The following is a 24,385-nucleotide window of genomic DNA, read 5'->3' as shown; positions in this document are numbered from 1 at the left end:
CAACATAAAGGAGCGTCAGATATTCTTCATAATTTGTTGAGTTTGACTTGTCTTGATTAATGAAAGAGAGGACTCCCACCGCTCTATCATAGGCAAGACTTGGCACTCAGTATCTGCACTTGCTCGTTACAGGAGGGACTGCACAGATGGAAAACACATGTTTTGCAGTGTCTGTATATTATACAATGAGAAATATTGGCCCTCTTTATGCACTCAGTATATCTGTGTGTATGTATGCAACTTGACAGTGTTGGAAGGTTTTTAAGTGCTGTGTTGCTGCTCCGCCGCTGCATTTTGCAGCGTTGCACTGCGGGATTAAATGGCGTGAATCGCATCCTTAAGCTTAACCTCTGGGAGAATGTTGTGTCATTCCACATCAAATCAACTCGATTTTAGAAAAAATTCTACCTTACATTCTCCAATTTCAATTAAATTCGGTATAATAAATGCTGCCAAGGGTGTACAGAAAACCCACAAATTGCAGGCTGATGTGTGAGCTGGTTTTGAAGTTACACGGCTTTTAAAGTTGCACTTTTTTTTTAACAAACTTGCTTTTAACGTTTGTTTAAGTTGCATTTGTAGCTCACCTGATTGAGCTTGAGAGTTGGACAAGGTCTCCTTTTAAAGCTCTTTTTATGGGCTTTCATATCATATAAAACACAGCATCATATTTTAATAAAAATGTAACATTTTCAAAATCTAAATTTGGATTTTCTCAAAAAGCCATATTTTGTAATTTTTGAAAAAGATCTCAAAAATTGTTCATACTGTTGTTAATAAATCCCCAAAGTTTAATTTAGGATCATCTGCTACAGAAGTTTCCAGTTTTGAGTGATTCATGAAAAATGTATTTATTGAGGCACTACACATCTGAGAAAATCAACAAAACAATATTATTTTCAGTTCACTTCATTAGAGGAATGCACGTTCCTCTGGACAAGATTTTACAGACAGTGCCTGCTATCCCACTTCTGCATAGGCGTGTAAACTTAAATGGAAGATTCTCTATGTGAATAGACACTTCAATTTTGTTGAATAGACCCGCCTTTTACAGGGACAGGTTAGGTTTGGATGGGCTTTACTTAGTGAAGAAAAGCCCCTTGGTAACTAATTTAAGCCCAATCAAACCTAACCTGACCCTGGACCATTTGTGTCACATTTGAAAAAGCGGAGTATTGGACTGGGAGATTGTGTGCTGTGCTCACAAGAAGAAGCCTCAGTCACCCAGTCAGGCAGAAGAGAAGGCACAGCCCATGAGGCTGCAGTTGATCTCCACAGGTCAGAGGAACATGTGATGGGCTCCTCCAATTAGAGCTTAGCACATGCTCCTCTCATTCCTCAGTAGAGTCTCATGAGACTTATTTCCCCCAACTTGCCGGCAGCCCAGTCCGAGTCTGCTGTGCTGTTTAAATTGGTTTAAAACGTTTTTTTGCAATGGTTGGTGTTTAAATTGGTTTAGAGAAGTAAAGAAGAATAAAGATGGAGGAAAGTGACACGTACCTTATTGGTTCAACCCATTTAATAAGGGTAATCATACTTCTAATAAGGAGGAGTTGAGAACTGTTTTATAATGGATCTGTAAATTATTTTCTGAAATACCAAAAGTGTATGTAACTGCTGTCTATGACAAGAAATGGGGGCTTTCCACTGGAGAAAGATGAAAACTTTGAAGTGAGTGACATTTCTCCATCCAGCTCGTCCATCACCACCTTTATCATATCCAAATAAGCCGACTGATTTATGGATCACTGTGGTAGATGTTGTGTAAGGTGAATCCATTAACTCCAACAGGTTGAATGTACCACCCTTTCTAAAATGGAAATACTAAAAACAAATGAAGCCTTCAGCCAGTTCTAACGCATCAAGTAGCACCACCCATCCAGATCAGCAGCACCAAATGGGAATGATCTGTAGTAAGCTTTCTTATATGTGAAAGATGTAAAATGATCACATGTTTTAAATAAAAAGGGATTGTTTAAGTAGATAAATTAAAAATAATGAACAGGCCTAGATAATTCTCATTTTTATTATTTTAACAAACATTCCAAAATGAAAGCTCCTGTAGCAGATGATCCTATCATGATCCCAAAATAAAACTATGGGGATATATTAAGAAACAGTATAAACAATTTCTGAGATGTCTTTCAAAAATGTAAAAATATGTTTTTTTTGAGAGAATTAACATTTTTAAAATGTTACTTTTAATTTTTATTGAAACCTGATGCTGTGTTATATATCATATGAAAGCCCATAAAATTAGACCTTGCCCAACTCTCTAGCTCAATCAGGTGAGCTACAAATGAAATTTAAACAAACATTAAAAGCCAGTTTTTCGTTAAAAATGTTCCACTTTAAAGGCATATAACTTCAAAATCAGTGCACATGTCAACCTAAGATTTAGGGTTTTTCTTTATATCCATGACAGTATTTGTTATACCAAATTTCATTACAATCTTAAAAGGTCAGTTTGAAGCCCTGTGTTGATTTGATGTGGAATGACCCTGCTTGCTCTTTCGGGTGTGTGGGAGAAATCTTCCGAACTTTCCAGGCTTTGCCTAAATGTAAAAATTAGCAAGAAAAAATGCTCAGAATATAATTTTCTTTATTATAAACCTATAATTGTGTAGGTCAGTGGTTCCCAACCTTTTTCGACTTGTGTACCCTTTTGAACCCATTTCTATAAATTGTACCCCTTGTTTTTAAAATAGCTGTTTTTAAATACTGACACTTTTGTTCACTGCCTGTCTTAATGTATAATAGTGTAAATGAAACCTGAAAAGTCTCTAATAACTGTTCTACAGATCACTACATGATTGAAACATTGTTGGTGAGATCAGCCATCCTTCATGCCTGACCATCATGTCTCGGCCATCGTTCATGCCTTGTACCTCATTGTCTCGGCATTCCCTCTTGCCTCATTGTCTCGGCGTTCCCTCTTGCCTCATTGTCTCGGCGTTCCCTCTTGCCTCTCCCCTCATCCGTTTCTGTTGGAATGACAGGCTATGCGCTTTACATACCTGCTCAGCAATGGCTCCTTTATACAGCTTCTCTGGGCGGCTGGATGTCGCAGCTCCTCCTCTATGGGCTGTTCAGTCATGATCCCACATAATCTCACATGACTGAACGGCAACAACTTAACAGCGCAGGTGCAGAGAGCCGCAGCCTTGTCTTGGCTCTCTGTGTTTACAAAAAACTTAGACCAGGTCACCAGATGTTCACAGCCCTAATAACAGAGCAGGCGGGGCCAGTACGACAACATTACTTATTATTTTTGTCGTACCCCTGAACGACCCTGCACTTACCCTCAGGTATACACATACCACCGGTTGGGAACCACTGGTCTAGATAATATGTGGGTTTCTGGATCATGTCCATATTACTAAAAAAAATTGTTTACGTTATTCAAAACCTATATTAAGTACAAAAAATTCAATTTGTGCATGCCTGTTATTTTGTTTCTTAAGAATATGTATTGTTATTTGTCGCATTTCTTATTCCATAGATCCAGTTTGATTCGCCCGTAAAACATGTTTCTCGAGATCAGCCCGTTGCTATCTTGTTTCCACTTTATTATTTGCATACATTTTGTTTTTAAAGGAGAACTCTAGTTAAAAAGGTTATTTGCCCTTTAAAAAATGTAGCACAATACAAAGACATATCCACTGTGTAGCCGTCTACTGGGTGTCCTTTCATTGGCAGCCACTGGATACATTTCGGACAATGATGATATCTGGTGCTTCAGGGCTAATCACATACTAGTTGAAAACCATTTCTTGGTTCTTTGCTGATGAATCCACTCCTCCAGCACCTGCAGTTCTGTCAATAGCAACCTCTGCAGTTTTTTTTTTTCAATGGTGATCATGAAATAACTGACAAGGTCCCAAAGGGAGAACCCTCATATGTTTGTGCAAACATTCTTTAGGCAATGCACTATTTTGTAGCCATCCCTTGTAACTTCTCAAGTGTATCAGTATCATTTTAATGATAATTGACTTTTCTGACTGTGGACTTCAGTCATTGTCTGCATGCACTAATTGTGCCCTATAGAATTTATTTGGGTGAACGTGGATGATTTTTTTTTTTTTTTAATTAAATGTTTTGATCCTTGGCAATGCTTAGAAGCTGGATAAAATGTAAAATATACAGGTAGTGTGTTTTCTTAATATTAAATGTTTTGTGTATTTTCCAGGAGTTTCTTCATATAGTCTTTTGATATTTATAATGTACAAAAATAGCAATAACATTGTTAGTGACCTAAAAGGTATATTTGAAGACGTCCTGGAAAGGATTTTTGAACTTCAAAAACATGCTTTTTCCCAACTGCAATTATAATATTTTGTGTATATTTGTTAAACATATGCATTATTGGCCCTTCTGTAAGCTACATCCTATGAGTATATAAATATTTCTAATCTGCCCAAAATACTATAGTCAATAAAATATTTGGTTTTATTTGTCAGAAGATGTCAGGCATGTTTGTCAACTGTGTATAGGTTAAGAGGGAATTCTGGGATTGGAATGTGATGTCATGTTTCATGATATCTTAATTGTCTGTCTGTACTGCCACTAACCATATTATTGTTATTATTTATTATTCTTATTATTCTCAGTTTAAAAAAAAAGTTTCATTTTTTTAGTTTATTAATGGTCAAAAAAATAACATTGGCAACTAAACCTGTTTCATTTTTCTTGCCTGGCAAATGAGGGGGCTTAACATTTTCGAATGATTAGATTTTTTTAAACCTACTTTGTTGATGTTAAAGAACAGAGTTTGCAAGTTGGCATGTATCTAAAGTATAATAGTATTATGCTTTTATTTTTTATAGTTGGCTACAAAACACCTTAGAAATTAAAGCTTTATAAAGCTAATTAATTTGAGTAAAATTCTTCTCTAAAACAAATTTGTAAGCCTTTGTTTAGAAAATAAATGGTGGCAGTCACACACAAGTCATTTAAAGTTGAGAGTGTGCACATGATCATAATGCTTTTATCAAACTTTGAATTATATATATTTTTTTTAAAGCTAAAAATGAAGGGGAAGCCAACAACAGTCCTCATGGAGAGATTTCTCCAGATATGGATTATCGAGACCCATCATCTCTTGAACTTTCTCCATCTGACAGTTCTGATGGAACATACATGTGGGATGAAGAAGGAATGGAGCCTATTGGAAATGTTCATCCGTGTGGAAGCTATGAGTCATCCGAAATGAATAGCCTGGTATGTTTTAACAGATTCTGTATTTTTCCATACATGGTTTTTTGAATTCTTATGTCTAAACAAAAAGGTACATAAACAGATCCACAATAATAAGCAAGTAAGAATATATGGTAAAAAGAAAAAGCACGATCTCTAAGGATGAGAGAGGGTAGAGCATTTCAGAGAAAAGGTGCAACGGGAGAGAAATTCTAGAACAACCCATAATGATGGGAGTACATTTGCGCATACGAAAATACTAATTTTAGGTGTTTTCTGTGTGCTTTCAGTTTTCAATAGACTCTCTAAAACTAAAATATAAATAGTTGTTAATATTAAAAGAACCATTCAATAATAATTACAACGAAAATGCAATATATTAAAGATAAACTATAAAATATGCAAATACAAGTTTTTATTTTTTGACAAACTGATGTTTTTAATTTGCTCTGCTAACTGAAATCAAAAATCACTGCATGTTTGGGTGCCTATGTCCACTGTGATGCATTTTGTTTTGGAATGCAGTTTTCATTTATACCTGCTACAACTTACACCTGCATGCTAAAAAATAAAATCAAACAATCAATCAGTCTGGTTGTATTCTAATATAAAACATATTACATATCTCTTCTACATAAACCAGTTTATATTTTAGACTTGGTGGTACTTCTAAGATGTATATATTCATTTTGAAATAGCAGGCTATTTAAAATGTGCTTCCAGGCTTGAAAATTGTTTGTTTCATTGTATCAGTTTGTGTGAGTTTTTAATAATTATAATGTAATTGTCTTGAATGCATGGCTATGACAGTAGTGTTTGGTTTAGGCTTCTCAAATATCTATTTTATAAATCTCCTTTTAATCCGACTTTACAACTTGAGGCATTTTGGTTTTAAATCTGGGCAAGCTTTGACAGGTTAAATTGACTACACCAGAAAGTGATCATTGTCATTCTGGAATTGTATTGTCAGATACAAGAAATGGCAACTAAAATATCCGCCTTTCACTGACAAGTATTTAATAAAACACACTTTTCTGTACATAAAATATCTGGTATTTAGTCCATTACTACAGATTTGTATTTTGTAGTGTGTTTTTTAATTTGCATTTCTTGTTCCCTTGCATTGGTTTGCTAATGACATCTAGTGGCAACCTTTAGGAACACTCTTAAGAAGTTAAGCACTTGCATGATGTGGCATATATACACACCAATCAGCCGCAATATTAAAACCACCTGCCTAATATTGTGTAGCTTCCCCTTGTGCCACCAAAACAGCTCTGACTTTTTGAGGCATGGACTCCACAAGACCTGTGAAGGTGTCTGTGTCCACTACCAAAGGACATTAGCAGCAGATCCTTTTAAGTCCTGTAAATTGTGAGGTGGGGTCTCCATGGCTCTGACTTGTTTTTCCAGCACATCCCTCAGATGCTTGATAGGATTAAGATCTGGAAAAACACCTTGAACTGTTATGTTCCTCAAACCATTCCTGAACAATTTTTGAAGTTTGGCAGGGCGCATTATCCTGCTAAAGGACGTCACTGCCATCAGGGAATATCATTGCCATGTAGGGGTGTACCTGGTCTGCAACAATATTTAGGTAGGTGGTATGTGTCAAAGTAACATCCACATGAATGCCAGGACCCAAGATTTCTCAGCAGAACAGTGTTCATCACATTGCATCCGCTGGCGTGCCTTCTTCCAATAGTGCATCCTAGTACCATCTCTTCCCCAGGTAAATGATTCACCCACACTCGGCCATCCACATGATGTAAAAGAAAATGTGATTCATCAGACCAGACCACCTTCTGCAGCTACGCAGCCCCATACGCATGGGTCTGTGGCTATGCAGCCACATATGCAGAAAGCTGCGATGCACTGTGGTTCTGACACCTTTCTATCATAGCCAGCATTAACCTTTTCAGCAGTTTGTGTTACTGAGCTGGTCTGTGAGATTGGCCCAAACAGGCTAGCCTTAGCTCTGCACGTGCAACAATGAGCCTTGTCGCTGGTTCACCAGTTGATCTTCCTTGGACCACTTTTTGTAAGTATTAACCACTGCATACCAGAAACACCCCACAAGACCTAACATTTTGGAGATGCCCTAATCCAGTCATCTAGCCATCACAATTTGGTCCTTGTCAATGTTGCTCAGATCCTTACGCTTGCTAATTTTTCCCTGTTTCAAACACATCAACTTCAAGAACTGACATTTCATTTGCTGCCTAATATATCCCACCCCTTTGTAGATGCTACTGTAGGGAGATAATCAATGTTTTAATGCTGCGGCTGATCCGTTTGTGTAAAATATATATACACACACACACACACACACACACACACACACACACACACACACACACACACACACACACCTAGTAAGGGGGAATAGGTATTCTCATGAGGTAAATGGTAGTGAATAGCAGCAATGAATCCTCAGTCTAGCTGCATTTTAACAGCACCTCCCCAGGTGCAACTCCTGATTAGCCTGCTGTGAGATAGGGAGGCCAGAAGACCCGGTCTGGGCCTTGTGTGTGGAGCCCACCCTGCTCTCTTGATACAAAGCACCAGGGGACCCTTACCAGTTTTTACTGAAGCTGAACAAACTCTTTTGGAAGCTTCTTTCTATACAAAGCAACCTCCCTGGATTTATAAGCATGTAAGACAGCATGGGACATGGATAGCTGCCATTCAGTATCAACCCAGTGAATTTATTTTAAGTCAGGGATAATCATGCCAGTTTATTTTAAAATATATATTTTTTTTACTTGTGTACTTTGATAGTCTGTATGAAATAAACACATCAATAATTATGACTTGGAGGTGGCTTAATTGGGTGTTTGTAGTCCATGTAGGAGTCTCTCTTCCATACTGCTTAAATAGATTTAAAAAAGATCTTCGCTTTAACAGAATAATTGTCTATCGAAACTTTAAACATTTTAGTTATTTTGTTAACCTTGATAAAAAAGGAAGAAAAAAATACTGGCCTGGAAAAGGTGTTTCTACAAGGAGAGTGTGAAGTATGTTGCTCTTGTCTTATTAAGTTGACATTACGTGATAAGTAGCATAAATGTAGGATTAACATTTTAGAATATATATCATTTTTGCATACAATAGCCTTTTTGTACCTATAAAGTCATACACAAGAGCTTTTGAATATGCAGGGGAGATCAAGCAAAACACAATCGTTCATTTTCCAGTAACTGACAAATCGAACTCTAATAGCACTGCATCTGCCACATTGTACACAGAATCCTTCAATGCCTTTTGAAGGCTTGCTGCCTCTTGCATCAGGTGTGAGTTCTCACGGACTCCACCACCCCCCTGACTGTCTCTCACCTTTCATCTCCCTTGCTGGGTGACGGAGAGAGCTCTCCCCTACAATATCTAATTTGCTCAGACACGCTGAGAGACAGTGCTTTTTGACACTTTCTTTTTATCTCTAAAAAATATGGGGTGGGGTTTGACAACAAGCTGCCTGGCCAAAGGTGACCGCTTCTTTTGCAAACCATTACTGCTTAGCAGCTATTGCATGAATGAATGACGTAGTAGCTTTGGAACAATGAGAGTATGTGGGAGCATGTAAGTTCTGCTGTTGTAAAGAATTATTCCTAATAACCATATTTACTAACATTTTTACTGAAGGTTGGAGTTCTTTTTAAGGTTTTTCACTTTCTGCTAGTGTTATGGTTATAAAATAAATAAAAAATATATAAAACGTTAACAAAAAAAGTATTCGGGAAACTGGGTGTAGATGAGTTATGCAGATGTTAAGCCATTTGCTGGTGATTGTTAAACTTCTGAGTTTTGTGAGAAGAACAAACCAATGATTCTTAGCTGAAGCTCATGGCACACTATGGGCATATTCAAGCAGGTCTGGCGATTACACACGGCTGCATGTGTAATGTGACAATATGGTACCGCAACATTGCGGATTTCCCTTTGCAACCCTAAAGGGTGCGCACTGAAATCCACGGTAACAGGAGCTGCGCATAGTATATATTTAATTATTTAATTGAACTTAAAGAAAAATGGTCCTAAAACACTGTGTACGTTAAAATAGTAACAAAAAATATCTGTTACCATTTGTCTCCATTAGCTTGCATTTGGTGTTTGTGTAAGGCTCAGTATTCTATTACAAATGAGTATGAGCTGGGATTGGCATCTGGCTATTACATGTCCTCATACCACTGACCACTCCTCCTCAGCCATAAACATGTCACTGTTTGAGTTTTTTTCTTCAGTAAAGCAAGACTGACTTTCTTCGCCTACTTTTCCAGGCAAGATCACAGATAGTAAGTAGGAATATATAGAGGATAAACTTTTTTTTTTATGAGATAGTATAAAGTACTAAACTGCTTCCAATAGTGTAGAAGATTGATTTAATTCTCAGGGCTGCAGACTAGTTTGGAGGTTCAGGGCTGCAGACTAGTTTGGAGGTTCAGGGCTGCAGACTAGTTTGGAGGTTCAGAGCTGCAGACTAGTTTGGAGGTTCAGGGCTGCAGACTCGTTTGGAGGTAAGTATTATTTTTATATTATAGAATATATCTGCTCTGTATTACCAGCTCCTTTCTATTTTTAGGCTAGTTTGATCATTTTTCTTGTGTGCTGTGTTTGAGGATGGTTGTCTCCAGGCAATTTTTGAGTCTTACTACAGTATGCTGTTTCTAGTCCTCTGCATTTTTAGGTTTAGTGGCCAACTGATGAATGAGGCCTGCATTTGTTTTCTAGCTTAGCTATGTTTTGACTCTGATTTAAGGAAAAGCTGAGTGATCGAAATGTTAAGTGAGCACAGTCTAATAATTTGTATTCTTGTAAATATATGAAATGTGTCCCTTGGCTTTTTATATAGAATATGTCAAATAAGCTAATAATGAACCACTTGGTTACTACACAGTGTTAGATGTTGTTGTATTGTTTAAATGTGATTAGCCTCCCCTTTAAAAGGCATTGCAGTGTACACAAACAGGGAGTGTCTGTCGATTGGAATGTCTGCCCTCTTGTGGTGTCAGTGGTGCTCTACATTGCATCAAGTTGTAACATTACTGTAACTAAAATGTGAGCGTTTTCTAATAATGGTCTTTATTACTTGGTCTGTAAAGAAGTATTGTTTAAAGGCAGGGATTGCAAATAGATTAGTACTGTATTGTGCTGTTAAATGGTGATTGTACCACCATGACTCTAGTCTAATTAAACCCCCCCCCCCTCCCACCCTCCGATGTCCCTTATGCTGAAGGATATTATTACAGCCTCACTCATCTGTTGTCTACCAGTAACAGATGACTTGAGTTGATTATGCATTAGTTTGGTGGTGTATAGGGTTATCAGGCTGATATTCATAAATAAAATACATGTTTAAAGTTACAATGTTTATTTCATATTATATGTAACATGAACCAAAAAGAAAGCATTGAGCATTGTTTTATTTGTCTCGCTGTATGTCTTTTTTTATTTTTCAATCTGATTTTCATGCTACAGTGGCTTTGCAAGAAGCTTTTATTTAGCTGAGAAAATAGAAGTGAGCCCTGCAGGAATCTGGAGAGCAGACTACAAAATATACTTAGGAAAATCAGAAAATTGAATTTGACATTTTGCGCACCTCAATGACTTTCTACTAATAGTAGTGATATTTTTACTAATTCGCAATAATTACTTTTAACCAATGTTCCACTCTCAGGACAAATATATCATTGATCCTTATTTTCTTTCACTTATTGTACTTTGCCTTTTAGATGGCTTCTGCTTTAACTCCTCAAGAGTGTCTCAAGTAAATTTACATTTTTGCTACAGCTCAATAAATTTAAATTTTGTCCTGTGTAGTAAAGAAAAAAAAAGTCCATTTCAAATCTAATACTGATCATTAAACATAATTATGCCGTGCCAATATCCCTCAATCTCCTTTTTAGGCTGTGTGTATGTCCACATTGGGAGATTCAACTAAACTGTAACTTAGCTTTGTCTAGATAGAAATCTTTGAGTATAAATTCATTAGTGAGCAGTATCCATAACCATCTTCCTATTGTGGTGGTTGTTATGCACAAACCCTGCAGAGCTGGTCAAACATAGCTGCTAATTGTTGTTTTGAAACAATCATATAGTCATCTGTATACTGCAAATTAGTTCTTAAGTTCACTCCATGCATGCACAGTTTGGTAATAGAAATGTGTCTACCTTCTGCCTTCCTCTGTACTAGGCACAATTAAGCAGACAACAACTTTGTGGTGACAGTGCTTTTATGAATGGTGTGGACATATGTATAATTGCACTATAGGATGTGCTTGGTTTACTACAGGCCCAAGAAACACAGGCCTGCTTGTATCAATTATTGTCACACAGTAATTGATTTTTGTCAGATGGAAATGTAATTGTGTGTGGCATGAGGACCATGGGGTAAGTGTGTGCTGGGCTGAACTAATAATATTAATAATAATTAACTATTAATATTTAGTGACATTTTAGAAGATTCACTGGAAGACATGCTATAGAATACAAGTGGTAAATACACCTATTCACCAATTTCAATTAGTTGGTTGAAAAATTATTTTTTTTGTTTTACAACACTGAGGGAGGGAATTCAAACCCCCCTGAAGTAGCGCATGGTTAAACCTATTACCGGTAATAGTCATTTTAACCCTGATTTCTGGCTGCAAGCAAAAACCAGCGTTAAAGATTACCGTATTAACAGTAATGCGCACTATTACCGTAATATCAGTGATAGTGCGCAGGCCGCTTTACTTTCGGCAGTAACGCGGCCAATTGAATTCCCCCATGAATGTAGACACTTAAATAGAAACGGTCATCGAATTATTATGTATTTGCGTTCTATTTATAAATTTCATAGATTGCTTGTAAAATAGTTTCAGAGTTGAGCCATGTGAGCTTTGACAAAAGAGAAGACGACTTAAGAAAGAACATAATGTAGTATGTTGCACAGAAGCGCCCAAATTCACTTTTATAAGCACACCTTAGGGAGATGTAGCATAGCTTAAAGAGTTGAGGATAGCTTGACCTGCCTGCTTTAAGAGTCTCTAGTACAACAATCAACATTGTATTTGCGTTAAGATTTCAATGACAACGTTGGAAACCGATTAACAGAGTGGCAACCATTGAAACTATAAAAATGTCATCTTTAATTAGAAGATAAAGCAATTTGGCAGCACATTTTTCAGAAATGGCAAGTTACGACACCGTTATTGGGCCTAATTCATTAAGGCACATATTTGCCGATTTTGAGTGTATCATACGCAAGATAAAACTGCGCTTGCCCAGAACCAGACTATACGCCGTTAAGCGCAGCCCTTTCTACTGCTTCTTCGTAATCAAAGGACATTGCGGGGAGTCAATGGGCAGAAAAGGGGTGTTTCTGTGTTAGCAAATTTACAGTAAGGATGGACCAAGCTCTCGAGTGCACGCAGCCACATCTGAATTGGCTGCTATCACTTACATCACCTTTTGTGCTCCAGTTTTCCATATGCATATGGAGTCAAAATACAGGCTTTTACTTTTTTTTTTTAAGCCGTACTCCACATCCAATAGCATTTGCACTTCCGGTCTGGAGAGTGAATTTCTGTGACCTTTAGTTGGATGTTGTATACACGTTGTATTTGCTTGAATTCACCTCAGGCAAATGTATGTGGGTCAATGCAAATGCAAGTCCGTGTGAAACGCGATCATCATGGGGCTAACCAGCCTAAAGCTGGGTGCACACTACAGAAAATTCATAGTTATCATGCAAATCACACGCTAAACGACCATTTGGTCAGATATCGCACTGGCGTGTATGCTCCCACGATATCGTACCAAAGCACATTCTATCGTTTTCATTTGATTCTATAAACTGCCTAAAAATCACAATCGGCTATGGAACAATGTTGGGCAAATGTGGAAGTGTGTATGTCTGCCTACGCTGATGGTCGTGAGTGCAGATATCTATGGAGTATGTACAGTAACAATCTTTTCAGCAGATGGTTATGACAGATGGAGAGCGCAGATCTGAAAGTAAATTGTGTAGGTGCGTTCACATCTGCAAGATAATCAGGACTTTCAGTAGTTGGTAAAATCTTTACAGAAATCGCATCTGAAGTTATTTTCTGTAGTGTGTACCCAGCTTAAAGCATCCAGAGTCTATTTAATTTCACCTATAGCCATTTTAGAAATAGACCTGTTATATTGGGCATTGACTAGATTTTGCATGTATTTCTATCCGTTTACCTTTCCACTTTTGAAAGCATGTTTGTGCTACATTATTTAGTAAAATGTTATTGCTTTACGTTTATTTCATTGCACATCTTTATTGGTTTATATTTATGCTGTCCATGCTATTTGAAAGCTGTTAAAGGTTAAAGCCATAAGATGGCAGTGGCAGTTGAGTGTTAATGATTACATGCTGTCACCATGAAAAACAAATGTATTTTTCTTTACATGCACCAAAAAACAGTAGTGGAATATGCACAGTTCTCAACTATTTTTCTTTTTACTGTTTGATTTGAATCTGTATATTAGAAACTTAAGCACGTTTAATACTGACATTGATCTTATCATAGAAATAAGTTATCTATCTTTTTAGGTGTTGAAGCTTACTCCATAATGTATTGTGGTACATTTGAGTTAGACATTCACTCTATAGCAGTATTTCAAATCTAGCCTTTGCTAGGGGTGTTGTCCTTGCTATAGGCTGCTCACTCGAACAAAGATCTTTAGTGAAAAGGGTGAATTAGTAAGTCTAGCAGCTTAATTGCATGTTTGACATTTTATGAAAAGATTATGCAGCTTTTGTTTGTGGGTTTATAAAATGTTATATTCTCCATGACTTATTCATACATTCCATCAATTAAATATGTTGAATTGTTTTTTTTTGCAAATTTTATTCCCATTCATCCCGTACCTATACCAAACAATGTATATTTTTTTAAATTAATTATATATATATATTATAATTGCAGCGCAAAAGTGGGTAACAAATGAGTTTGACAGAGGCTGATTGTTCTTGGAAGAATTCTTAGCATGTCATCTTTTCACATTATTTCCCAGAAATAAAATAAGACCTTTATAGTTTGACACTTTACAATTACACTTATGAGTCAATTGCAAACTAAATAGTTAAAAGCATGGTTTGCTTCTGAATATCACCGCCTGTTCCTACTGTAATACCCTTTTATGGGTTTCTGCTTGGCCTTCTTTATTAATTTGATTGTGTATCCTAGCCACATGTAAGTAATATTCGCCAACTCACCCGATAACCCTGCATATATGGCCCCAAAAGCATGTGATGGACAATAATGATCCTAAAAAATAGTTAGACCATGCTCAATCATGTTGGAAAATGAAGTTAGGAGATAGTAAGGTTAGATTACCCTAAATTATAGCCTAGCTAACATTCTTGGTGACTCCAGACGGTTCCAGCTGCTTGTCTACTGTGTGTGTCCAGTGTACATGCCGATATTCTGTTTTGGCTCTTGGGCACAATCACAGTGTGTTTGTCCAGCTTAAGATTAGAAACATTTATATAATAGCTTCAGAATGTTGTCTGCTTCTGTCACAGTAGAGAAAACTGTAGTATTAAACTGAAAAAGATCAACATTTAAACTACAAAATGCACAAATACATGGCCAAATGCATCGCAAATCGTGCAGCCATGCTGTGATTGGTACAGTAGACCTTTTTACCAAAAGGTCTCCGCCACCCCCACCCCCCACTAGCCTACTCCTATCAAATCTGTCATATCTTACCACCCAGCGCAAGTCTAGGTGCAGGAGAAATACAGTGGGGGTTATACTTGTCAAGGGACTACAGAGATTTTGTTAGATTGTTGATGGCTGAATTTCTCCTTCAACAGCAGCTGGAGAGAGTCAGGCTGTCTAAACCTTCTCTATGACATCAGTGTGCTCATAGTCCCTTAGGCACAAATGTGCTTTAGTGGTTATCAGGCTAATAGGGTCAGTTGTGCTTTAGTGATTATTTGTCCACTTTGGTCAGCCTATTCTCTCTAATTTTTCCTATCCATGATTGGAAGTAGTAATATATACGGATGAATGTAGATGAGTTGGACTATAAAATAATTTATTTAGGTCTGTTTTCTAGCCAAATTGTCTAAATTCACAGTTTAGCTGTCCGCAAAAAATAGCATGTGCAAACTGTGGAGGCAAGTAACTCCTTTATTGTTTCTAAAATAATGTCATTACTGGTGTAAAGTTTAAAGTAGTTAAAGCATTTTAGCATAAATCAAAGTGCTTTTTGTATCATATTGCCTCTATCCCTGCAAGCCAGAGGTTTCCAGTATTTTTTTTATATTGCAGTAAATAACATCCAGCCTTTTATTCTGGCTAAGTAGGGCATACAGAAAAAAAAATAGATTTTCAATCATTAATTTATATTTTTAAATTAATGTGAGCTGCATTCTTGTTAGTCTTTTTCTAAGAGCTACTAACAAAACAAATGAAGGCTTACATTGGCATATGCTAGGTATTATAATGTTCCCCGCACTGCATTATTCCAATTCTTATGCTGCCTGTATTTACAGGAAATTAGACTAAAGATTCTCATTAGTCTAGGGTAGTGGGCTTAAAGCTTAGCTCTGGGATTTATTAACTATACTAACAACGAAATGGCCCTAGCTTAGTTGATATTCAGGGGTTTATAATAGGTGAGATTGTAAAGGGCAGAATAGACTTAAAATGCAGTTAGCACTGTCCAACACAAAATAAAATTGATGGGAAAGTTGCATAGAATAAAACACTAGTGTCACTGTGGACCCTCTTACAACCGAGGCGGCGCCTGTGAAAATGTGGGGGTTTGACCATTGAGCTCTAGGGTTCATCACAAATAGTTTTGCTGGATCTATTTCATGTGATGTAATAAAGTATTAATGAGGTTCTGAGATTTTGGTGTGTACAGTGGTGTAAAGCAAATAAAGTGTAATAGCCAGAATTGTATCACAATAATTTCAGTCTAAAAAGTTTTCAACCTTTTGCTGCTTGATAAAAATTCAGAGATCACTTATGGTGATTTTGTTGGGTCAGCCTGAAGGTTTAGACAGCATGACTTCTAGGCTATTTACAGGACAAAAACAATACAACAAGGCATATCATCACTTAAGGCTCTAAAAAGGGTAGCATCTACTAGTTGCAGTCATTCTTTTGGTCTAGAGATGAACAAAGTTGCTATAAAATTTCAGAGATTCTAGCCATACAATCTGAAAGTTCCACCTTTGTTTCAACATTCTGTAGAATACCATTCCACACTCTAATTGAATATTTGCATATAGCAGAATTCATATAGTGTGGGAATGACAACGGTGAACTCATTCTGCTTTATTGTGTGGTTGGGATCTAATTGGTTATGCTTACAGCCATTTTCTGCCACCAATATCTGCCAAATTTTAAGGCAAATGCTGAAGAAGGTAGATATTTTGCAGAAGAGTTTTGTAAATGTTGCTCATTTCTACTTTGATCTGAAACAAACCACTTTAGACTTCCTCATCCTTGGGAGCAACAACTAATAAGTCACATACATTAAATCTCCTCTATTACTGTGTAATGTCATCTAATTAGCAGTCATGAAACAGTATTTGTAATCATGACAATAGGTTATAAAATACATTTAATGTATACAATTTGTTCTAGGCAACCCTTTAGCAGGATATTTAATAATTTAAAGAGCGATGTGGCTACATTGCTGTATCTATGACCTTGATGCACCAGAATATATGCAGTCACTTTATGCAGTCTGAGGTACCCACCATAAATAAGGAGATGTGGAAAAAGAATATTATTTTCTTATACCTCCTAAAATTTATTCAGGCAAAATTGATCCACATAAACCATGCCACTCAATTCTGATAAATCTGCCAAAGTTCCCCCCTTTCAAGGTCTGCAAATATGTCTTTAGCTGAAATCCAGACATTTGGGAGTTATGATTCTTTTAATTTTACTGTTTGTGCTCTTTAAGCTGCATTACACTATGGATAGAGTATCTTCTATTGTTCCATAAGTGTCCACTTATGGGATGTCTCCAGTTTACTAGTCAATAGATCTTCTCTATAGACACAGCAGCACAGAGTATTTGGAGTGTGTTGCAGGCAGTGACTTGTTAAATCCTGTTATGTTAGTGAGGACAGGGCTTCATGTAACAGGGACAATTTCATAATGTGAGGGGATGAGTGGTTCCAAAAAAAACAGAGTAGTAATATGAAGTTACTGTTACACGGATGCAGGAAGATTATGATATAAAAATCATTTTGTGGGCAAGATTGTGGAGTTGAAATCAAAATCGCCTCTCTGAAGTGACTTAACTCTTGAGAAAATACCGTATTTCCCCATGTGTAAGACGCACCCATGTATAACACACCTTAATTTTGGGGCCCAAAATGAAAAAAAAAACCTGTATCAGGTCCTTTTGCCAATCAGACACCATCGGATGGTCGCATACCGGTAATTTGTGCTCTCCCACTCAGAGGATTCATATTCTGCCTTACATTTGAGACTACAATCGGCCATCAGCACCTGGGTAGTGGAGAACACTTGCTGGACTCGCTGGTGACTTGTTTGCTTCCTGAGACGACTGGGGTCTCCCACTGCCGGCCGGACGTCCCGCGCCATCTGATGCTCTGAACATTCTGCCCTCCTGGTGGTTGCCAGATTCCCGGGTGCCCCCCGCCTTCTGAGAGTCCCCCCCCCCCCCCCCTGGCCCTGGTGGCTCCTAGCTGAGTGCTTACCTCACGGAGCGCCTATCACGGTAATTGTGGCCTGTTTCCGGTGGAGACCAGGGGCTGAAGTTGGAACAGCCCGGCGGACCCGCTACTACCGGTTACGCGGCAGGACTTCCGGTTCACCCGGAGTCAACACCTCATCACTGGAGCCTCTAGTGCAAGTTACCCCCACTGCTCCTCGCTGGGTTAAAGCTCGCATAGGGATGGCTCCTGCCAGCGGGGACACACTGTTCCGATTAGCAGGGACTCCTCTCTCACATCCAGGTGCCGACTTCTTCATTGAGGTAAGTAGCGCTTGCAGTGTATAAGACGCACCTTTTTTTTTTAGACCCAAAATTTTGGGGAAAAAGGTGCGTCTTATACATGGGGAAATACGGTACTTAATGTTCATTATGAAAATAATTCAGTGTATTGATATAAAGCTTTGGGAACCTTTAAGAAGTTTCTTTATTGAAGGGAACTGATTTCTAAAACCAATCTAGGAACCACCCAGTGGATTAGTCTCATGATTAATTATTTTGGGGTCTTTAAATCCAAGCATTTAACCCACAGCATAGGCATAAATGTATATGTGTGTGTATATCCCCCCTCTGGTTTTCCTATTTTAGTCTAGCTTTTCAATAAGTTGTCTGTCTGTCATGATACTAATACTAGACATTTCTGTATCTTTTTTTGTGTTGTGTTCATATTTTCAGCATATTTTATATTGACCTGTTGTATGAATGCAATTCTGTATTTTGTGAGGGCACATCACACAGATTATAGAACCTTATTAGACCCAGAGTGTTCTAAAGAGCTTATAAGGAATCTATCACAAATGGATAGAATAACAACATTTACCTTCCAATTTCTCTTGCAGCAATTGTATTTTTCTCTTGGAAGTGAAAAGGCAATTGCCTGCCTTGTTCCATTATACAGAACCTTGGGTGCATAAAAGTGGCTATTGTACAAAGTCAGAACCGATTGCAGCACAGACTAGTTGAATTAGCTCTTTAATGATTTGCAGTGTTCTGTGTACTTTGGAGTGATTCACTTCAAATGGTTCCTGACGAGCTGTACCAACAGCTGCTGAACACGTTACTTAAGTGTGCACAAAATGGCTACCGAGAAACATTTATTTTATTAGCTACAAATCAAACGTCTGCCTAGCAAATTCACATCTGGCGATGCATTTGTAGCTTGAGATTTCCACTACAATAAGAGCAAATTGGTCAGTAAATCTCCCTACCACTAAAATCAGACATTTTACTTATTCTGTTGTCTACTAATGTTTGTTTTGTACATCATTTCACTGATAGGCAGCATATTACAATGTTTGACATTCCTCAGCTAATTAAACTATATTTTTTAATGTCCATCAAATTTAAACAAGGGATTACTCAAAGATGTATCAGTGTTCTTCAAATCATACCAGATGCATGACCCGACTAATCATGCCATCATCAAGGGAGTGCTGGGAAGCGTACTTGAAACAACAATTTCTATATGTAACTTCCCTTTTTACATTTGTATTGCTGTAGCTCTAACAACAAATTCTGTCTTCCTTAGAATTGCTCTGTTGACTGTAGCTATTCACTCTCATTTCGGACAACCTGGCATCAATCACAGTGCCTTCTCTATATACATAACACAAGGAGTACTGCCCCTTGCGGACATCACGTTCTTCTGGGTTTCCCCTCCTTTTTAGAGGTTAAAGGCAAATACCATATCCCGGATTTGGGACTGTTCCAATACATTCGACTATGAGACTTTTATTGCAGACATTGCTGAAGCCGCACTTTCCCAACAGTCCACTCTTAAATCCCTATATTGGGCACGGGCCTCCGCTAGGGCCTTGTTATCCACCATATGTTGACAGAGGCACAGCTTTTATTGGGACCATGACATGGGGAGACCCTGGATTCAGAAATGTGAATGTGGATTAGAAGCCAAGTAGCACATCCTCCAAAGTGTGCGATTTTAGAGAAAATGCCTTCTTTTTAAGTTTATTTAAAGTGGTACATTGTCTCTTTGAGGATACCCATCGTTGTTCTGAGCTCATCTAACCTTTGTTGAAGGCATTACAGGCAAGAGGGTACCTAGTGAGTGTCCAAAATAAATTCCAATATGGAAAGAGGGCTACTTAATATCACAGGTGTACAAATGCCTTTCATATTTCCTGCTACTGCAACCATTACAAAGGACGCCAAAGTGCGCACACAGGCTAATATAGCACATCCTGAGTGCTGTCAGATATCAGTCACTTGTTGGGGAAAAAATATGACCATCACTCATTGGCTGCCAGAATGGAACATGTATCTCGTATTATCTATAACTTAGTTTAAATTGGCTGCCTTCTAGTCCTACTGGCTAGAATATCATGAAGCTCCACCACTACAGTTCCTTGTGTTATAGACTTTCATATTGACACAATTGGTTTAGATTGAACAACTTGGATCATTTCCATCATTTTCTATTGTAATTTGACTGAAAATTTGTGATTGTATAACTACCAATACTGCAATTGTTGAAAAACTGAAGCTTTAAGCTTATTTATTTTATTTTATTTTTTTAGAAAACTGTGGTGTGTTTTTCATCAGTTTTTCTACTCTAATATATTGTTTATAATACAGGACATTCTCAATAATCTTGATTCCGGTGATTTGGAAGATGATGATCTTATGTTGGACGTCGATTTTCCAGAAGACGCAACATGTGACATGGGTTTGTATTATTGCATTGACACACAGCATGCTAATCTTCTAATTCTCACTTCACAGAATTTAGCAGGGTAAAAAATGTTGCTAAATTAATGATATTAATATGATAAATGTGCTTTAGTTATAGTTGGGGATTATTTTCCCTTTTATATGTATATTTTCATTGACATGTTAATGGAGTTTTTATAATTGGGGCTAATTCTCATTTACTTCAAATTCCACTTTCTGTGAATATTTGGACATATGTCATTCTGCACAGATAAAAAATATTTCTGCTGCTTCCAATGAAGTGGCAGCTTCCATTTTGGTTGAAATGGGGTTAAGTTAAATCTCAACCATAGACTCCATTGAAATCTGGTAAAATAGCTGTTCAGCTTTATCAACCAATGATATTTGGAAAATAAAATCCTATATGTGGATCTTTACAAAGCATATTTTTCGGTTTTGCGTTTAGTGTCAAGTTTATTATATAAGCACAGTAATAATTATACAGGAATGTAACAACTTTGTACATAGTCTCTACAAGTGTGGTTGTGCAATAACCAGCATCTGAAAAGGAAAAGTAAATGTATGTTTTTAGTTCTGATTATTGGTTTATTAGTGGTAAATATTAAATTTTCTGTGGTGTTCATATGGCACTATAGTTCTTATTTCATAACTACTACTAACTAGCTATAGTTCATGCTAAATATAAGACAAGATTTAAGTTTGAACAGATTGAACATGCCATATTGATCACGTGAATGTAGTCCCTTTTATCTCTGTAGTGTGTTTTACAAACAACTTTTTAAACCTCCTTAGCGGCACAGAAGCTAATTAATGTTGTAAGTTTCTGCTGTGCACCCAGAGCATGCTTTTACATGAAGATTCCTGCTTGGCGTCTTTAACCTTTTAATTGCTCGGGTCCTTTACAGCAGGAATGCATATTGCCTACCATAGCTAACTAAGCTCAACAATATTTATTCTCTTGCAATGCAGGATAATGTGAAGTTGTTTAGTTTTGCTTACATTCTTCTGATGTCTGGCAAGGCAGTCTAGGAATCCTGTGGGTAAAAGTAAATGCGGTGCCTGTAGTGGCCTTTCTGCATAAAGCTTGCTTGACTTTTAAGAGGTGCTGCTATTTAAAGACTCCAACCTAGTGTGCTAACTATGTAAGTGTTTAGTTAGAGCTGGAGTTTTCAAGTCACAGGACAAAACTGGGCAGTATTCCCAGCCACACAGAGGGTGGGAATTCAGTAGGAAGGAAGGCCTATTTGTTTAAATGTCTTGTATGCAATAGTGCAAGAGTGGACAGGAAAATGACACAATGTTTCCCTTGTGCAGCTCTGTTTGGGTAAGTAGCTAATGGCATATGGGTGTAAAAGCTCATCTCAATTATTATACCCGTCTTGCTTCACAAAGTTCTTGACACTGCTGTGCCTGGTATGCTTGTTTCTTTACTTTTACAAAGAGCTACGTGGATTTTCCTGGCCTTAGAACTTTATCTGTTGTTTTGCTTTTGGAGAAATACAGATGTTTCAAATAAACAAATTGTACAAAATGGTAAGAGCTAGTTAATAGAATAGGCGTGTTGAGGATTGTGACTGCTGTTTTACATGGTTTGTAGAGAACATAGAACAGCAACGTAAAGCAACTTTCTATCTGGGAAGGAGTTTTTGTTTGCTGAAAACTATTATTTTTGCCTGGAAACAAACATTGTTACTTTTTATTTTGTACTTTAATTTGCTTTCCATGCATACTGCCTTTTAATGTTTTTCAAATGCAGAGGCTACAAAAATAACATAAGCTGTTAAATGTTTTAGATTTTCTTACTGTAACTGTTTCTTCCAGTTGTTGAGGGAGACGAGGCAGTGCATACGTAACTGCTGGTATCTACATTTTAGTATGTGTTCTTACTTTTGGTTTAATTCTTTAGCAATTTTTAGGTGTATACAATCGGACAAAATGTACATTTAGAACTTGTATTGATACAATAAATTGATTTTAATAACCCAACTTTGATTGTACACTGAATTTATGGATAATTATTCCAGGTAAAAGTGAAAATATGAGTCATTTTGAGAGAACTGAGCGTAATCTGCGACAACAAGTGTTTTGGAAGAGGTCCCCTCCACGTCTTAATGGGCAAGAGCAATACCACTTAAGCAATCCTGACCACTACCACAATGGCAGGTAGGAAGAGTTTTCTAATTAACCCCTTCCTTTACAGGATGTAATCAGATTTTAGTTAATAAATATTGTGCACTTTATATGTAACTTGTGCATAGACTCAGACACAGTTGGTCTAAATTTAAGTCACTAGATCTTACTAAGCTTTGTATGAAATTTGGAAAAGAACAAAGCCAAAACAATAACAAATATATACAGTTTTAAGGATCCTTTTTATTATAGAATTAGTTTAAATTCAAAAATATTGTATGCAGTAAATGTATAATTACATTTTGGATGAACTGCAAGCGGCAATTTACTAACCTATAATTCTTTTTTTAATCACGTTCCATGAATTGTTTTATTTTTTAATTTATGCATTAAAGAGCTTACTTCAGATTACTTTCACATAAACACAGAATATATTGTACGCAAGGCTGAACGTTTCTGTAGTTTAACAATATAGTAAACTAAAAATAAATGACTTTAAGATCAGTACTTTATATTTTCTATTAGTGTAGCAATTTATTATGAGTGTGGTATTGTAGGATGCAATTTTTTTTTAACAATTTATTAAGACTGCAAAGAAATACCTTTCTATAGTAAAGAAACATGCTAGTAATAATCACGTGTTAGCCTTGAACTTATGCAAAGATATTACTCCTTATCTTTGTTGTTTGGGGGAGGCAATGTTTCTATGCACAGCAAAGTTTTTAAACTTGTTTGAGAAATCAGCAGGGAGTCTCTTGAAACCAATTATAAATATATATATATATATATATATATATATATATATATATACACACACACACACACTGGGTTGTACACTGTTAGCTATGAAATTTTGATAAAACATTAATGTATATTTGTCAATTAAACGTGATCTTTTTCTTTTTCATTAGTTGGTATGTTACAATTAAAACTCCCTTTTATCTGCTTTGGTGTGCTCCCTTACGAGGTCATGAAAGCATTTAACCTGTTTTGTGTATAATATTTAATGATATAAAGCCATTATTTTGATGTCAATTGTTAGGATATTGATATAAAATGATGTGATATGTAATTATTACATATTGCATTATTTCATGCATGTAATTGTATCTTTAGTTGCCACTCCACCTACTATTTCTGTGTAAAGGGAACACCCATTGACTAATCAATTTTCTTATTTTAGAAAATGATCCACTATTCTAAATACAGTTCTTATGAAAAACCAGGCAGGGCTCCTTGCATGCTCCTTCATTATTAGAAGTAATATATGCATATAGTTTAATGTAATAATGCCAACTATTTAATTACTAGCCATATTTTCAGAGCCTTAAGTTCAGAAGTAAATATATACCAGTATTGTTACTGCTGATTTTAACTGTAAAGTTTGTATGTGATGTATTATATTTTTATATAATATGTATTTTTTTTCCCCGTCTATTAGCTACTTGCTGCTGTAGTGTTTTTGCTATTGATCCTGATCTGGAAAGGTAGCCTTAAAAATGAGAAACTATTCTTTAAAAGCTTAATTGTTTCATATTTTCACACACAAGGTTTTTCATGTTGTGTATGACTCCTGATACAAAGGCAGCCATTGGTCAGTCTCTAAATGTTGGTTTCTTAACCACAACAGCATAAAAAAAAGGTTGTT

The 24,385-nt window shown here is 36.8% G+C and overlaps 1 protein-coding gene across 4 annotated transcripts in view; it reads left to right on the top strand.

Moving 5' to 3' along the window:
* The window catches only part of CCSER2 (coiled-coil serine rich protein 2), a 94,720-nt gene that overhangs the window by 21,977 nt on the left and 48,358 nt on the right, over window positions 1–24,385 (top strand). For all 4 annotated transcript variants that reach the window (XM_075217031.1, XM_075217029.1, XM_075217030.1 and 1 more), the window contains exons 3-5: window positions 5,024–5,220; window positions 20,512–20,602; window positions 22,632–22,770. In XM_075217031.1, coding sequence (XP_075073132.1) covers window positions 5,024–5,220; window positions 20,512–20,602; window positions 22,632–22,770 — 427 coding nt within the window. The remainder of the gene's footprint in view (window positions 1–5,023; window positions 5,221–20,511; window positions 20,603–22,631; window positions 22,771–24,385) is intronic.

This window comes from Mixophyes fleayi, chromosome 6, assembly GCF_038048845.1.
Source record: "Mixophyes fleayi isolate aMixFle1 chromosome 6, aMixFle1.hap1, whole genome shotgun sequence".
Taxonomy (NCBI): domain Eukaryota; kingdom Metazoa; phylum Chordata; class Amphibia; order Anura; family Limnodynastidae; genus Mixophyes; species Mixophyes fleayi.
The sequence above is the reverse complement of the archived record's forward strand: the minus strand, read 5'-3'. Positions and strand labels throughout refer to the sequence as shown.